The sequence below is a fragment of the Lepidochelys kempii genome, chromosome 7, assembly GCF_965140265.1.
Source record: "Lepidochelys kempii isolate rLepKem1 chromosome 7, rLepKem1.hap2, whole genome shotgun sequence".
NCBI lineage: Eukaryota > Metazoa > Chordata > Testudines > Cheloniidae > Lepidochelys > Lepidochelys kempii.
Genome location: NC_133262.1, coordinates 60,700,647 through 60,717,715, shown reverse-complemented (window position 1 = coordinate 60,717,715; position 17,069 = coordinate 60,700,647). Strand labels below are relative to the sequence as shown.

The window sequence follows — 17,069 nt, the reverse complement described above, 5'->3', positions numbered from 1 at the left end:
ACCAAGAAGCTGGCAGGCAGAGGGACTGAGCTGGCTCCAGAGCCCCCTGTCAGAGACCCGCATGCCCAGCCAGGGGAGAGGTGGGAGCCAGTTTCCTGCTCAGCTGGGCCGACTCAGAGCAGGAAGGAGTCTGAGGACAGAGAATGTCCCCTGAGTTGGAGGTTTCCTATTGTTTGTTACGCTCATTTTACCACGGCCACCTCCAAGGCTGGAGCACTGAGTCCCTGCCATGGGGAGAGGAGAGCAGCATGGCTGGGGCAGTGGCGTTTTGCTTAGTGACCAACCCAAACCCCAGAGCCCTCCTTTGTCTCCAGCTCTCAGAGCTGGAGCACCAAAGCGTTTGGCACATGAAATCTGAAGCAACCCTCCCCGGGCGAGGGCAGTGCCGCCAACACAGCCAGGGGAGCCCTCGAGTAAAGATCACACGACAATCTCCATTTCCGATTTTCTTATCGTGAACAAAAGCATTGGGTCATTTGAGATTCAGATCAGACGTGTTCCCTATTCTCCGTCACCTGATTAAATGGAAGGGCCCAAACTGTTAGGCTAGCCTACGGCAGCTCCTTCCCCAACACCCCGTGTAATGTAGCGTTTGTGAATCAAAGGGCCTTTCCTCCCAGGGCAATGGCACAGGATTTGCCACCCGCACTGGTTACTGCCGGGCGCAACCTGCTGCGACGGTTATTTGTTAGTCCCACCCTGCAAGGGGATCAAGGCAGAGGCTCCAGCTCAGCAGCTTCGAGAGGACGAGGCACGCTGGCATTCAGTGGTCTGTGAAGTTTGCCTTTCTCTTCTCCACGAAGGCTGCCATCCCTTCCTTCCGGTCATCCTGAGAGAGAGAGAGAGAGAGGGGCTCAGGGGCACGGTTTGTACAACAGTCGCTCTACAGACAAGCGGTCCACGGGGCAGCGCCTGTACTCACCGTAGCAAAGGTGGCATGGAAGAGCCTCTTCTCCATTTTATTCCCCTCAGTCAGCGTCATCTCAAAGGCTGAAAAAGAGGAGCCAGTGGCAGACGCGGGTGAACACGGAGGGCGTGGCTGGGTGTTTAACAATCTCATCTAGCCTGCTCCCTGAGAGGAGAGCCCTCCAAGGAGAGCGAGAGGGTTTGTACTGCCCCACCGCAGCCTCACCGGGGGAAGGCCAGAATCATGCACATTCCAGACCTCTCGTCCCCTCCTTCCACGTTCCTTTACCAGGTCCTGGGTGGCCGGGCAGGGGGCTCTCCCCAGACTGCACCCAAAGCCGGCTGACATGAAACCAGTGAGGTTTCAAAGAACCCCTCGCTCACGCGGAGCCACAGCACATTCGATTCCCTGCCATCCCCACCTGTTTGTATGAACCCAGGACTGCACTGTCTGGCCGGGGCTTTGGCAGGTGGGTGGACCAGCTGGGACGGCGGGATGAGCATGCCCGCTAGATGTTTGCGCGAAAAGCATCGGCAGTGAAAGGGTAAACGCTGGCCTGCCCATAGTCCCCGTTAACCCCAGGCTGTCACCCTGTCTGGGCTAGCGCACCAGTCTGACTGCACGCAAATCACTGCAGCAGCCACACTCGGGCCACAGTTGCAAGGTTTTAGGCCCAACCAGCAGAGCCGACGAACCCAGGCTTATCTTCAGAGATCATTATACTGAGATTGGCCAGACGTGAGCCTGCAGAACAGGGGTCACAGAGCTGAAGGCCAGAAGGGTCCCCCAGATCATCTCGTCTGGCCTCCTGTCTATCACAAGCCACCAACCCCACACATTCCCCACATGCAAACCCAGCAACCAAAACGAGACCGAAGCATTACAGCCCGCAGGAGGCTAGACTGCCGTGTGCCACAGGCAAGGAATAGGAGGGGCGGGGGACAGGTGACGGGCTAGAGACCTCCGACCCGAGGGGCGTTCCTGGAGTGGGCCATGGCGGGGGGCTAAAAGGTGTAGTTGCCATTGAAACCGTGATATTACTTTTTTCATGCAAGTGCCTATTCCGGGACACCATTCCTCAGCAAGGCTGGCCTCTACGGCCATGGACCCAGAGCACCTCAGCCTCCCATTGGGTCCTGGTGGGGTCACTTCAGCCCAGTGAACCCACCCCCATGTTCAGCCATCTCTCAGCACTGCCTGCACCTGCATTGACAGCTTCCTTGGCCATTGCTGTTACGAGCTTAGAATTCCCTGCAATCTTCTCCCCACAATTGATGGCTTCTTCCAGCAGCTTCTCCACGGGGTAGATTTTGCTGACCAGGCCTAGGGAGGAGGGGGCACGTTACTGGACTGTCAGCACTTGGCGCTCAGCATTCCCGTGTCCTCCCCACACACCACCATCCGAGAACATGTTCACAACTCCCAGCTTCTGAGCAGCGGTGCTCGTCGGACAGTCTTGCCCGGGGTCCAATGTCTGACACCGGTAACGCAGAGCAGCTGCCGTCAGCAGACCCAGCGCGTGAACCTCGGGTCAGTTAGCAAGCTCTGCACATGGCACAAAGCCTAACTGGAGTACATCGTGGGCATGGCCCGAGGCGCGACTGTGCACGAGCATCCCCTTCCATCCCCTACACCCACTCCCATGTGTACTCAGAGCTGCGGCTGCCACCACTTGAGCTGGATAGTTCGTAGTGCCCAGCACCAGAGTGCGGAGGGACTGGAAGCAGAGCACGGAGCAGCATTCGAACCCAGCAGCTTCGGCCTGGCCACGCAGCCGTCTCGCCCTCAGGTGTGTGGGCTTTGCAGGGCTGTGTGAAAGGCAGCTGGAGTCTTGGCCCCAAGTCAGCTCTTTATTGCTGATGGGGCCAGAGCCCAGGCTGTGTTTCCCATTAGCAAACCCCTCTTCCTTCTAAACCGAGCACAGCTGAGGGAGACACCAGCACGGAGCCGCGGGATGCCACTGCAGAGCCCACAGAAAGCTCCCACTGTCACCCCACTTTGGAGCTTCCCCTGCAGGAGAGAAATGCCCGAGTGAAGCCTGTGGAGGCCATGGGATACCACCAGCCAAAAGCCACCCCATGCCGAGCTCCCTCTGTGCTTCAGACTGAGCAGCGGGAGGCACCTCGCTCCCAATCCCCGTTTTACCTCCTGGCAGCGAGTCCACATGAAACTGTAGGATCCAGAGCGGACAATAAGCGTGTGCCCAGCTACAGGGACAAAGGCCAAACTCTGCCCGGGAGATGGAATGGGGGAGGGTTGTTACCCTTTCTATTCTAGCTACGAGGCAGAGGGCTGCTGTCTACACAGCCAATTGCACACCTAACTGCTGTTCCAGTTGACAGCAATTTGGTCCCCTCCACCCAGCATCAGCTGCTGAGTGCAGCCCTTCCTGCTGGGGATCTGGACACCCTCCATAAGGCCATGGTGTGCAAAGAGCTGCCTTCCTGGCTGGACCCCTCGCCTGCTGGGTTGGTCTGAAGAGCCCCTGAGCTGATTTATCACGATCAGCCGGGATTTGGGGAGTAATAGTGAAGGGAGAATGCCTGGGGGAGGAAATCCTACTCAGGAACGTCCCCTTCTCTCTGAATGATCTATCCCAGGACACTGAAAAGAGAAATAATGCGAGGCAGCAGACCCTCTGCACTAGGAGCGCCAGGGAGAGCGGCTGGGCAAACGCCTGACAGAGACGGGATCAGTGTGGAAGAGCGAGTCGTAAGACAGAAGAGCCACGTGCCCCTAGCAGCCTCCAACCAGGTATGTTCCTAGGAAACAACTTCGCATGCTGGCTGGTCTGCAGCCTGGGGAAGCCACCTCCTGCTCCGTGCTACAGGGATGGCTGGGCCACGCATGCAGCAGGGAACAGCCGGCTTTAAGGGACAGTGATGGATTTGTACTCCGGCAGGGCTCTGAGGCCCCGTTGTGCCTGGCAGCAGAGAATGCACTCTCTGCCCTGACTCATTTAGTTACCTGACACATGCCCAAGGCACGGAGCCAGGAGGATCTCAGTCGTCCATTGATCCACAGATGGGGAGCCCTCCCCAGGAGCCATGAGTTCTGGAGAAGGGCATGAAGTGACTTGCCAGCTTCAGTCAGCTCATCAAGGACCAGAAATGATGCGTGAGCAGCTCTCACGGATTGCCCTCTCACCCACAGCATGGGTACAGATACCAGCCCTGTCCTCAGCACTCTCCCCTCCCTTCCCACCTAGTGCCGCAGGAGGGGCCTGGTGGGAAGCCGTATACACTTGTGCCCATACCTGCTTCTTTGGCTTCCTGAGCAGAGATCCTGTCTCCGGTGAGGACCATTTCCATCGCCAGGGACTTGCCCACTGCTCTCGTGAGTCTCTGAGTCCCGCCAGCTCCTGTGGTTAATTAGAAAGGCTGCAATGAGCTTGCAAGGGTCAGTCAAGAGGAATTTCCTAAATAAACGCACCCCGATCACACACCTGCAACGGGTCAGGTCTGTGCACACGGGGGCGGCAGCACGGCAAGGAGAAGAGGAAGGGTGAGCAGGGAGACAAGCTGTTGGATCCTTATGTAACACGCAGTAAGAGACAGGCGCATTTCTACCTGCTGGCTGTTTTATCACAGGGCTCTAGCTTTGTCCTGGAGCTTAAGGATGTCACCATATCCCATACCCCCACCCTGTGGAATTATGGGGCACCCTTGACTGCCATTCACTCTGTATGTAACCACTTGAACTATTCTCGACACAGATCTAGGCAAAGGGAGTGTTCTGGACCCCGCTACAAGTACATTTCTTGAGCATCTGGGATCTGAGATCGGGGCGAGCTCAGGGATCCCATTCCTTTTATGGGTCTTTAAAGTGACCACATGATTGACAGCTGCCCTGTGCTCGGACGCAGGTCTATCAATAGCTACCAATCAAAAATCAGAGGGTAAATCAGGCTAATTACTGAACGCAAGGCTCCAGATGACCCAACAACAGCATCACCTGACCTTGGAGGAAATGGGGTGTGTGTCTAATGGACAAGAAAGTATCCTGACAACACATCTAGCAGGTGGAAGACCTACAGATTCCTGATGTTAGATACATACATGAAAAAAATGATACCAGCCAAGCCCAGAGCATTGAAAGGCAGCAGGAACAGTGAAGGAGGAATGGGACCAGAGATTGGTGTGGTCATTTAAAAAAAAAAAAGCGGGAGGAAGACACATGCCAGAGATCTGAGTGGGCTTTCACTGTGAAGCAGGAAGTTGTCAGACAGTGATATTTGTCTCTGCACACCACAAGAGGGCTGTCAACATTTGAAAGCCTGGTAGTTCGGGATTCCGAACTAACCAAGCCCATAAGAGATGCCTTGGTCTGAACTGATTGCACTCATGTCTTTATCTGAGTAACCAGAAAGGGTCGGTTTCAATGCTTCGTGTACCACGTGTCACTGGGACTCTCACAGTACCTTTCAATACGTCCTTTTAAAAGCATTCATTTCCCTAATGCCACCAGCCAGTGCCAGAGCTGGGAAGGAGCTTGGCCACCCTAGACGCTCGCAGGCAGGAGTGTGCTCAACATGGGTTACCTGGAATGGTTCCCAGCAAGATTTCGGGTTGCCCAAACTGCGCCTTCTCACCAGCAAAGATGATATCGCACATCATGGCCAGCTCACAACCACCGCCCAGCTTCAGGGGAGAGAGGGGCACGGGTTAGAACTGGCATAGCACCACCCGGCACACAAGGGTTTCTTGCAGTCGAGCTAGGTCCCATGGGATCAGAGGCCTCACAGTCTGCGCTGTATTCATCCAACGCAGGAGGGGGGAACTAAAGTCACTTGCCCACAGTCACCCAAGGAGCGTATGGCTGAGCCAGGACTTGAATCCCCTTCGTCCAAGTTCCCATCTGATGCCCTAACCAGCACAGGGCTATAGAACTCACTCGAGGAGCCCGAAGAGAAACAGCTTAGTACAAAGCATTCCACTCCTCTCTTCCAGAAGAGACTAGGGGGTGAGGGATGGGACATTCCTCAAGGGAGGAAGGCAGAGCTGCTTCCTGGGCAAAGCAGGAGCAAAAAACTCCACAGCCAGAGCTGCAGGGAAGGAGGTGGTGTTTGGATGCACTTCCCTTATCCTGCTGCTTTGACTCAGAAAAATTTCCCATCAGCCCTCTCCATAAAAAGTATATTAAGACTACCACAATTCCCAGTTAAGACTGGCATCTGGGTCTGCCCGGAGCTGGCTGAGACAATGACACAGAAGTTAACCACGGTACAATATTTACCAAGAAACATTTTAGACTGTGGGGTAGATTAAGGAACGGAAAACCCAAACTCACCGCATATCCATTCACAGCTGCTATGACCGGCTTCCGGACCAGAGAGACTCTGTTCCAGTGTGCAAGGAAATTGCCCCCGTAACATTCCTGGAAGGTTCTGTTCTGCATCTCCTTTATATCTGCTCCAGCTGAGAGAGAGAATATTGTGTAGACAGGTTGAACTGGGAAATGACCATCCTTGGGCCACGTGGTGTTGTAGCCCTGTTGGTCCCAGGATATTAGATGTTATGCAGCAGAATGGAAGAAGAGCTCTGTGTAAGCTTGACAGCTTCTCTGTCCCACCAACAGAGGCTAGTCCAATATAAGATATTGCCTCCCCCACCTTCTCGCTAACATCCTTTGATCAGTAAGCGATCAGCACTAGATTGGTTTGTCTAAAACTTACAGGGGCCTATTGAAAAAATTTCAGGTCCAACCCCTGTCTCCAAGTTGCCCTGATAAGATTTGTGATTTGCCAAAAAAAAAAAAAAAAATCCCAGAAATCGTCCTATTTTGTAAAAGTTTTCTTGCCTCCTGTTACTGTGTGAAAAACTGATAGATGCGGGAAAGGCGCTCAGACTGCGCTGGGGAACCCGGGAAACTGACTCTACACTCAGAGCTCCCCCACTGAAAGAGAGAGAAATACTATTTTCTCTACTCTCTTTCCACACAGGGATCTTAGGGCTTACTTGTAGGAAGAGCAGTAGGTAACATATGCTCAGAGAGAGGCGTGATGCTTAAGCTGAGTGTCTCTTTAACAAAAGCACCTGTCACATTGCATGCCAGAAAGACATGGTTATAAAGCATCTGGCCTTAAAAATAATCCCCCATCCTTGGGGGCTTCACACTGGGTTCTCAGTGGCAAAGCCAGACCCTCGCCATGATCCAGGTGCGATTTGTTTTTTCACCCAGGGGAAGGGCTGGAACCTCTAGTGTTTGGACATTTAAAATCCAACTGGACAAACACGGAGGGTACGTCTACCCTAGAAACGCTGCGACTGCGCCTCTGCAGTGATGAAGCGTAGACGCTTCCTGCAGTAGCAGAAGGGGTTCTTCCATCACTGTAGTAAATCCACCTCTGCGAGGCAGCAGCTGGGTCAAAGAAAGAATTCTCCCATCGACCTGGCAGCGTCTACACTGGGATGAAGGTCAGCTTCATTACATCACACAGGGGATGACAATTTTCACAGCCCTGAGCCATATAGTTAAGCCCACCTAGCTCTGGATTGCAGGCCAGCCCTGGGAAGCATCCTTCACTAACCCCTGGGTACGAGGGGGGCCTTTCCCATCTCTAATGCTCACAAGTCTCTGAACATTCTGGGGGAGCAGCCAACCACTCGGGATCCCCAGAATTTTCAGCGGCTTAATGCCTTGAATCTCTCACACAGCTGGGTTCTCCCCTTTCCAAGAGAAGTGGGGATGAGGCTCTTCCATCCAAAACCAGACCCACAACAGGAGTCAGCGATTCCCCTTCCTAAACTCAAGCCCTGTTTTCCTCTGAAAGTGCTCCTGTAAGGAACAGCAGAGCTCCCTAGCATCGCCATCCACAAGGGAGGGCATCCAGAAGGCAGCTCCCAGTTGGGCTCAGAGTTTTCCTGTAGTTCTCACACATCCTCTTCACCAGGAGACAAAACATTTAAAAGCGAAGCAGTCACCCCGAGGCCTTTGCAGCCCCTGCAAGCCCACCACCTGCCAATGGCAAGTGGGTGGCTAAGGCAAAGCATCTTCCAGCCCACTCACCTTGCTATGGGACGTGCTGAGTGAGCCGCCCCAGAGAGCCCCAGGGTGCCCTCTCTGCATACCTGCGAAGGCTTTCTCGCTGCCGGTGATGACAATGGCTCCCACATGTGGGTCCTTCTCGAAGGAGTCCAGGGCCTGGTTCATCTCGTTCATCAGGCCATCGCAGAGGGCATTCAAGGCCTTGGGGCGGTTCAGCTGGATCACTCCTACATTCTGCTTCGCCCCCTTCTTCTCCACCACAAGGTACTGGAACTGAGTGCCTGCCAGGAAGGGACACCGGCACATTGTTACAGCAGTGGGCGGCACTGCACGGGATGGACCTGCTTTCTGGTGAACTGGGATCCCCCTCCTATCCTGCAAGGGCAAGCACCCGCCCCTCCTCTGCCAAAGCCGTCGCACTTCTGCCAGGGCCCCCAGTTACCAGGCCTCTGCACCAGCGTGGAGCAGTTCTGTGGCTTGCTGACTCTGGGCTTCACAAGTCTGCTCTGCTGGCTAGTGTCCTGCACTGAGAACGACTCAGGACAGGGCTGGCTTCCTGTGGTTATGAGCACAAAGTCAGCACCCGCCTGCTGCTTTCCCTGGCGTTTCCTACAATGCACAGGGCTTGCCCCTGCTAGCTGGGGACTGCACAGCCTGGCCAGAGGCTGTGAGAGCTGGGCAGACTGTAGGGGCCTGCCCTTCAGGGCAATGCCCAATGAGCAGCTCAGCTATCCCACACCCAGGCTGCTGGAACTCCTACCCTGTACCTTGGGTGGCTCCACATTTCATTTCAGCCTCTGGCTGACAGCTCTTTAAAGCCCTCCCTACCTGCTGGACTGGAGAAGCATTCTGTGCGTCTCCACCTGACTGCTGCAGGACTCTCTCCCTTACTGTACCCTCTCCTAGAGCCTCTTAGCGATGTGTTGTAGGGAGGGTTGGGAGAGATGACCTCTATTATTCTGTCCCTTCTCTCAGCCTTCAACATTGGCCCCCTCCCCATGGATTATCTAGGCTGGTCTCCCTTTAGAGCTTTCCCAGGGAGTAGTGACACTGACAGAGACTTGTCTATTTCACAGCTGGGGCTGGTTCAAACCAACCTTGATAATTTCACTATACTGCTGCTCTGGAAAGTTCTGGGCAGCAGCAGAGGCACTGGGGAGTTTGCAATCTCAGGCAAATAGGGCTGCATCTGGTATCCCATTTGGAAGGTTTTGTTCATAATCATTAAGGCCAGCAACCTACTTTAAAATAATTCACACCTAGCTCTTGCTTACCAATTGTCAGCAGAGGATAGAAGCACTTTACAAAGGCAGGTTGTACCATTATCCCATTTTATAGATGGGCCTTGCGGGGTAAGGACTACCCTAAGATCACACCAAAAGTCAATGGCAGAACTTTGCACCGAACCCAGGAGTCCCGGATCCTAGTCCAGCAAAAAGTGACAAATGAAAGTGTAAATTCTGCAGAAGCTGATGGTGTAAACCTAATCCCCTTCCATTGGTAGTGGGCATTACTAAGCCCCCCAGGACCTACCTCAATGGTAGCAGTACACTACAGAAGATGGCAGCAGTACACCAACAAGGACAGCCTGCAGAAAAGCAGCAATAATCCAAGGCACTTCTGGGTTAAAAGGTGCAGCCTCCACAACCAGGAGCCTCCAATAAAATGCATTCCAAAAGAATGGGCCAAAAGAAATCTGATGAGGTTCAACAAGGACAAGTGCAGAGTTCTGCACTTAGGACAGAAGAATCCAATGCACCGCTACAGACTAGGGAACGAATGGCTAGGCAGCAGTTCTGCGGAAAAGAACCTAGGGGTGACAGTGGACAAGAAGCTGAATATGAGTCAACAGTGTGCCCTTGTTGCCAAGAAGGCCAATGGCATTTTGGGATGTATACGTAGGGGCATTGCCAGCAGATCGAGGGACGTGATCGTTCCCCTCTATTCGACACTGGTGAGGCCTCATCTGGAGTACTGTGTCCAGTTTTGGGCCCCACACTACAAGAAGGATGTGGAAAAATTGGAAAGAGTCCAGCGGAGGGCAACAAAAATGATTAGGGGCCTGGAACACATGACTTATGAGTAGAGGCTGAGGGAACTGGGATTGCTTAGTCTGCAGAAAAGAAGAATGAGGGGGGATTTGATAGCTGCTTTCAACTACCTGAAAGGGGGTCCAAAGAGGATGGATCTAGACTGTTCTCAGTGGTACCAGATGACAGAATGAGGAGTAATAGTCTCAAGTTGCAGTGGAGGAGATTTAGGTTGGATATTAGGAAAAACTTTTTCACTAGGAGGGTGGTGAAACACTGGAATGCGTTACCTAGGGAGGTGGTGGAATCTCCTTCCTTAGAAGTTTTTAAGGTCAGGCTTGACAAAGCCCTGGCTGGGATGATTTAATTGGGGATCGGTCCTGCTTTGAGCAGGGGGTTGGACTAGATGCCCTCCTGAGGTCCCTTCCAACCCTGATATTCTATAATTCTAATTGAAATCCCTTCAATTGTTCTAGTTATATTTATTCCTGTGTGTGTATGCAGGTACGACAGGCTCCTCCCAGACTATCTGCTCCTCTTAACCTGAGCCTGCCATGTCCTCAGAATGGGGATTTTGTGGCACTTTTTGCCATAGCAACCCTGTCCCAAGCACTGGTTTAGGGGCTTTGCTGCAGCATCTAGCAAGAGACAGATCTGCCTGGGAAATGATGCCCCATTCTTTGGCCTCCTTGGATTATTGGGGGAAACCATCAAATTTTCAAATTGGGGTACCTGAAAATCCATATGTAGGCTCATAATGAAGTGGCCTGGATCTCAGAACTGCTGGAGTCAGTGCGAGCTGCAGGTGCTCAATAATGTTGCAAGTCAGGCTGCTTTTACATAGGAGCCTAAATACGGATGACAGGAAGCCAGGCATGGAAATCAAGGCCCATATCATAGGCTTTTAACTCACAAAAGTTGCCTCCCCAGGCTTGTGTGAACCTGGACAATGATGGGGTTCAAGCTCTGTCCTCACTATAGCTGGCCTTACAGGACCTATTTTTCTATCCAAACCCTGCTTCACATCATATTAGCCACGGTGACCCCTTTGGCAGCATCACCAATGACAGACCCACCAATCAGCCTGGCTGCAGGCATTGATTAAAGGGGCACTGTACGTTGGAATTGTAAGAAAAGCCATTTTCTGATGCTCTGTGCAGGGGCACCATAAATCCGGATTTTATTCTTAAATTCCATTTTTAAAGCATCCAAGAGGTTTCCCACTCCTCTGCTGAGTTTTATAAGGATCTTTTTCCAATTAGCTGTCTCCCCCTCTCCGACTAGCCAGGAGACCCCTGACTTTGCAAGGTGCTGTCACATGCATGATGCACAACTGAAAAGAGGAAAATAGTTTTTCCTCGATCAATCCTTCAGTTACGGGAATGTTGTGCCGACAAGGGGCTCTGTTCAGGAGTCTGGCATCATATGGGAGGACCGGGGCCTTACGTACAGCTTTAACAACAGATGGCACAACAGCAAGGTTGATTTTCAAGTTGACCTGGAAGTTGGTGCCCTCTGAAGTCAAATTCCTGAAACCACTGAATTAACTGCATGGAAGTGGACTGATCGAGTAAACTGATCTATATATGCACCACCAGTATGAAAGTCTCATACAAGAGCAGCAGATCTCCTCTTGTGTAAGCAGAATCAAAGCATTCTACATACACGTCTCTCCTGTGTGTATTTCTGTATTGCACCTAACTGGTGCAAAGTGTAATTCATACACTGCTCTCAAAGCATTTGTCAAAGGAAGATCAGGATCATCATCCCACATTACAAATGGCAGAATGGAGGGGAAATAATTACCCATGTGCTTTTCTGATCAGGAGCCGCAATTGTTCTGGTCACTTACTCCACACCTGATGACATAACCCTCCACTGGTGAGGTCACACTCACCTCCACAGCAGCCAACAGAACCTTAAGTGAGGACATTAGCAGGCAGATGCTTAAAGGAACAAACATCCTGTTTACACACCAGGTCCCAAGGAAGGTTTAGTTAGGCTAAATAAGTTTTATTGCCCAAAAGCATTATGATGGCTAGCATCTACCTTGAGTAACCAAAAAAGGGGAGAAGAATACATGGAGAAATCACAAGGATTCCACCCCCAAGTTTAAAGGAAAGCATAATTTAATAAAGAATGATTTAGTTGGGGATTGGTCCTGCTTTGAGCAGAGGGTTGGACTAGATGACCTCCTGAGGTCTCTTCCAACCCTCATATTCTAGGATAACCAGATCCAGCTTCCAACCCAGCTCAGGCTACAGCTCCCCTCAAATACACCAGGAGCATCAACTCCAATATGGTGCTTAGCACGAACCTTCCACTGAGAAAGCACAATGCCTGAATCCTGCTTCATTGGTCGGATTTGAAAGAATGTTACACACAAAAAAAACCAAAACACATATTAATCATTTCCTGTATGAAAGGTATGGGAGGCAATCAAACATGCACCCACACTTCAGACACTCATTCATAGAATCATAGGACTGGAAGGAGCCACAGCGCTAAGTATTATCTAGACCAGTGGTTTTCAAAGACGGTCCGCCGCTTGTTCAGGGAAAGCCCCTGGCGTGCCGGACCGGTTTGTTTACCTGCCGCATCCGCAGGTTCGGCCGATCGCAGCCCCCATTGGCCTGGAGCAGCGAACCACGGCCTGTTGGAGCCACGATTGGCCAAACCTGCGGACACGGCAGGTCAACAAACCGGTCTGGCCCGCCAGGGGCTGTCCCTGAACAAGCAGCGGATCTGCTTTGAGAACCACTGATCTAGACCAGCCCTGACAGGTGTTTGTCTAACCTGTTCTTAAAAATCCCCAATGATGGAGATTCCACAACCTCTCTAGGCAATTTATTCCAGTGCTTAACCACCCTGACAGTTAGGAAGTTTTTCCTAATGTCCAGCCTAAACCTCCCTTGCTGCAATTTAAAGCCCATTGCTTCTTGTCCTACCCTCCGAGGTTAAGAACAATAATTTTTCTCCCTCCTCCTTGGGGCAACCAATCCACAGGACTTTCCACATACACACGTGAAGAAAAGCAACCCAGGCATACTAGAGGCTGTGTGAATAGATTATCCAGCAGCTACAATACCTAGAATTGCCAGATATATATACACAAGCTAAATATAGCAAGTCTCTTCACTCTAACCCACTCACTAACACTCCTCAGCAGACCTGCAATCAAGTGAATTTGGCTCTAATTTCTTTTCTTAACATTAAAAAAAAAAAGTTCACTGAGACCATGCGAGCAATATTTTTATGCAAGGCCCTGTGTATCAGCTCCTATTGCATCAGCCCTCTCCCCTGGTCAGTAATGCCAACTTGGATGCACAGTGTGTTCCTCCCACAACTATTTTAGTTCCATTTCTCACCCCCTGCCCTTATTCCAATCTGCCAAGCCACTCCCTGTGCTGTGTGTAAATCTCTCCTGAAGCCTCACTTCTCCTCCTGAAGAGTGAATAATTTCACATATGACATTAAGGCTTTGTCTACACTGGCAAGTGAAAGATAAAACTTGTGTCATTCAGAGGTGTTAAAAAAAGCAACACGAATTGTTCTCCGGAGCATTCAACTAATGCCCAGAGAACCAACAGTACCAAGCAGGAGGAATCTGTAAAAGGCTCTGACCACACTGAGCTAGAGTTAGTGCTGCAAAACTGAAATTAACATTCCCACGACTATGTCAGAGCAGCCTGGCAGAACCCAGCCTGTGAGAGGTCAGTCTTCTGGTCTGCAATTAAAACAGACCCTTATTTTTCCATCATCCTCACCATAGCAATGATGGGTGAAGAGATTTGGGCCTAGACCCACTGGTAAATTTTACAAGGCTGGTGTCAGAAAAGAACCTGGTACAAAATAATGGCTAGTAGGAAGCCAGCTGGGGGTAGCTCCCAACGGCCATTCAGTTTCCCACACGAGTGGCAACCCAGCTCCTAGCACCAGCAGCATCCCAATGTCCCCTTACCAGCACGCCTGGAGACTGACCTTGCCTCTCAGCAGGCCTGAGGCACACTGTGGGGCAGCATGGGGAAGGCTTGCGCTGCTGCCCACTCTAAACCTGACCTTGGATACAGGTTTTCCTTCTCCAGGGCAGCACATCCAGTCCCTTTCACAAGCCCCAAATTAACTGAGAAAGAACTGAATGTGGAGGTCTCGCAGACGGGCTCCCGTCACCCTGAGCCCTGCTGGCATGGCTCTTGACACATCCACGTCAGCCGCAGGAACTGTCTGCACAGGGCGAGGGAAGAGGGTATGACCAGGTGGCCCCTAGCCAGTCCTCAGGCAAGCCCCTAGAACCAGGCTGAGGCACTGACTGCTGCGAGGTGCTGTCATGAGTGCCCCATGCCCACAAAGCAGGGTGGGTGCAAAGAGTGCCTTGGAAGTCACCAGGACTGACGGCTCCCCAGCCAGCTTGAACGGGAGACAGGGCACCGGGCACAGCTCTGGCATTACTGCCGCCCACAGTGCAATGCAGCCCTGAGCTCCTGGGCGGCAACTCCAGGGGTGGGCAGCAAGCAGCAAGAGAGTGAGACAGGAGCTGCTGGGGGAACCGTATTTGTTTGGATAGGCAGAGCTCAACTCAGGAGAACTTTGCCCTCTGCTTTTGGGCAACAACTCCTCCTCCTCCAGAGCTGGTCATGCTGGCTGGGCCTTAGGCCCCTGCATGAACTTCCAGACAGCACCCTCCCCACTGCCCTACAGAATCCCCAGGCCGCAGGATCAGGCAGACAGAGAGGGACGGGGCAGTGCAGGGAGCCAGCTCTATGGGGCAGAACCCTCTCCTGAGGAGGTGGGGGAGCACACACAGACAAAGCACATCAAGGCCCAGCAATACTAGCCAGAGAGGGGAGCGACCGCCCGAGGAGCCAGCCGGGCAGGGGCAGCAGGCTCCACAGCGGGTGTGCCGAGCACCCTGCAGGGAACTGAATCACCCCTGTCCCGCAGCCCCTGCGCCCCAGCCCCCCACCATACTCTGGGACACCAGCCCCTGCACCCCAGCCCCCCACTATACCCCGGGACACCCCAGCCCCCCACTATACCCCGGGACACCCCAGCCCCTGCACCCCAGCCCCCCACTATACCCCGGGACACCCCAGCCCCTGCACCCCAGCCCCCCACTATACCCCGGGACACCCCAGCCCCCCAGCCCCCCACTATACCCCGGGACACCCCAGCCCCTGCACCCCAGCCCCCCACTATACCCCGGGACACCAGCCCCTGCACCCCAGCCCCCCACTATACCCCGGGACACCCCAGCCCCCCACTATACCCCGGGACACCCCAGCCCCTGCACCCCAGCCCCCCACTATACCCCGGGACACCCCAGCCCCCCACTATACCCCGGGACACCCCAGCCCCCCAGCCTCCCACTATACCCCGGGACACCCCAGCCCCTGCACCCCAGCCCCCCACTATACCCCGGGACACCAGCCCCTGCACCCCAGCCCCCCACTATACCCCGGGACACCCCAGCCCCTGCACCCCAGCCCCCCACTATACCCAGGACACCTCAGTCCCGGGACACCCCAGCCCACAACCGGCCCCCACTGTACCCCCGGCCCCGGGACACCAGCCGCCGCTCACCCGCCGAGCAGAGCCGAGCCGGGGCTCGCAGCAGCAGGCGAGCTGGGGCCCGGGCCGGACAGAGCAGCGCGCGGAACAAGAGAGCCATGGCGGAGCTGAGCCACGGGACCCGGACCCCGCCCCCAGCGCCTACATCGCATAGCCCCGCCCCCGCCCCCAGCGCCTTCATAAGCACAGCCCCGCCCCCCAAGACCTTCGTCGCATAGCCCCGCCCCCTGCCCCTGGGTGGGTTCAGAGACCGGGGAGAAGCAGGAGCTGTGGGTGGGTGGGTTCAGGAGAGCAGGGATGATGGGCTGTGGGTAAATTCAGGGGAGGATCAGGGGTGTAGGTCGGCTCAGGAGAGGGGGTGGGTGGCCGGCCATGGGCAGGCCTTCTTATCTCACCTGATGGGTCCTGAATGGGTACTGTCCCCTCCCGGCCCTTCTAACTGCTGGAGGACCACGTTTTGTTGGTTCCACAGATAGAGAGGGGGAGCAACTTGCCCAAAGTACAACAGGTCAATAGGAAAACCAGCAATGGAACCCAGGAGTCCTGCCTCCCAATCAGTGATGTCCCTAGGCAGTGCAGGGAGGTCTAGACCCCCTCCCCTTCTATTCCAGGCAATGCTCTTCGTTTGCGTTTTTATGTCAGCTTTCTACAAGGACTCCAGCAGGGGCCAGAGAAGTCTTGAAGCAGCCATCACAACACTTAGTTGTTTATTAGCTCACCAGGAATGCAGTATCTTAAAAGGTTCTCGTGCTTCCAGGGAGTGAAGGATCAGATGCTCTAGTCTTAACCCAATTGTAGCACTGGTGGTCCCTCCCTACTAAGCCAAGTGTCCAGTACCACTTTTAGGTTCTGCAGTTTATTTGTGGGTTGGATCACCTGGGAGCTCCCACCCCATGACTTCAGTTTTTATATTTGGGGTGTTTACAGGGTTGAGTGGTGACTCTCTTTTTTTCTATTGTACCCTTGCTGTCAGAGCTCTTAGATTTCAGCTCAGTTTCTCTGATGCTTCCATCAGTATCAGGTAGATGGCACTGTTGGATAGCACACATCTCACCTTTTCTTGCAAGGTTTTTTGTTTTCTTCATTTTAAGGATTATCTTTCTCTATTAACCCCTACTATTAGATGGAATTTCCCCCTACTTACCCATTTCTTTTAATATTCCAGGCTTACACACTGATTAAGTGCTTATCTCTTTCAATATTCTTTCTCCTTCTGGTGCCATAGCAATTCTTATCACTTCTATAATACAATAGTCATTTGAAAAGGAGACCTCTTTCATACCGTTTCTAAATTAAAAGGACATAGCCTGTACATTCTTTGATTATATAGTACCATTAATTGCTCATCTTTCAATGCTTGCAGCAGAACAAGAGACATTCTGCTGAAGGAACAAGACAGGTCAATCACATATAGAGAGGGGGTCTAGCTGATCCCAACAGTGGACCAATATATAGATCTGAATTTGAAGTAAAAGCTAGTTTGTTTGGATTTGCTGAGGTATCAGGAAGTGTGACCTCTGGAAGGTTTCTGGGTCTCATGGGAAGCTATTCCTTAAACACTACCTCCCATTCCTTAA

The 17,069-nt window shown here is 53.0% G+C and overlaps 1 protein-coding gene across 2 annotated transcripts; it reads right to left on the bottom strand.

Annotated features, from left to right (window-relative positions):
• Positions 1-433: 433 nt before the first annotated feature.
• ECHS1 (enoyl-CoA hydratase, short chain 1) lies at positions 434-15,629 on the bottom strand. 2 transcript variants are annotated; one of them, XM_073353101.1, is made up of 8 exons: positions 15,505-15,629; positions 7,916-8,175; positions 6,197-6,397; positions 5,448-5,547; positions 4,164-4,268; positions 2,111-2,230; positions 923-990; positions 434-829 (listed from the first exon to the last, which is right to left on the bottom strand). In XM_073353101.1, exons 1-8 carry the CDS (start codon positions 15,590-15,592, stop codon positions 764-766), a joined length of 1,008 nt encoding a protein of 335 aa, XP_073209202.1. In that variant the 5' UTR covers positions 15,593-15,629; the 3' UTR covers positions 434-763. The 2 variants fall into 2 exon arrangements, with proteins under 2 accessions (XP_073209202.1, XP_073209203.1); XM_073353102.1 differs by having other exon boundaries at positions 6,197-6,324; positions 7,978-8,175.
• Positions 15,630-17,069: the final 1,440 nt, after the last annotated feature.

What these genes read in the sequence shown, in the direction of transcription:
- ECHS1 (XM_073353101.1), bottom strand. Translation starts at nt 15,592, where the DNA reads ATGGCTCTCTTGTTCCGCGCGCTGCTCTGTCCGGCCCGGGCCCCAGCT. An exon ending in TCAGCACGTCCCATAGCAAG is followed by an intron (nt 6,398 to 7,915) that starts GTGAGTGGGCTG and finishes TGGGACCAACAG; the next exon opens with GGCTACAACACCACGTGGCC. An exon ending in CTTGCTGGGAACCATTCCAG is followed by an intron (nt 4,269 to 5,447) that starts GTAACCCATGTT and finishes AATTAACCACAG; the next exon opens with GAGCTGGCGGGACTCAGAGA.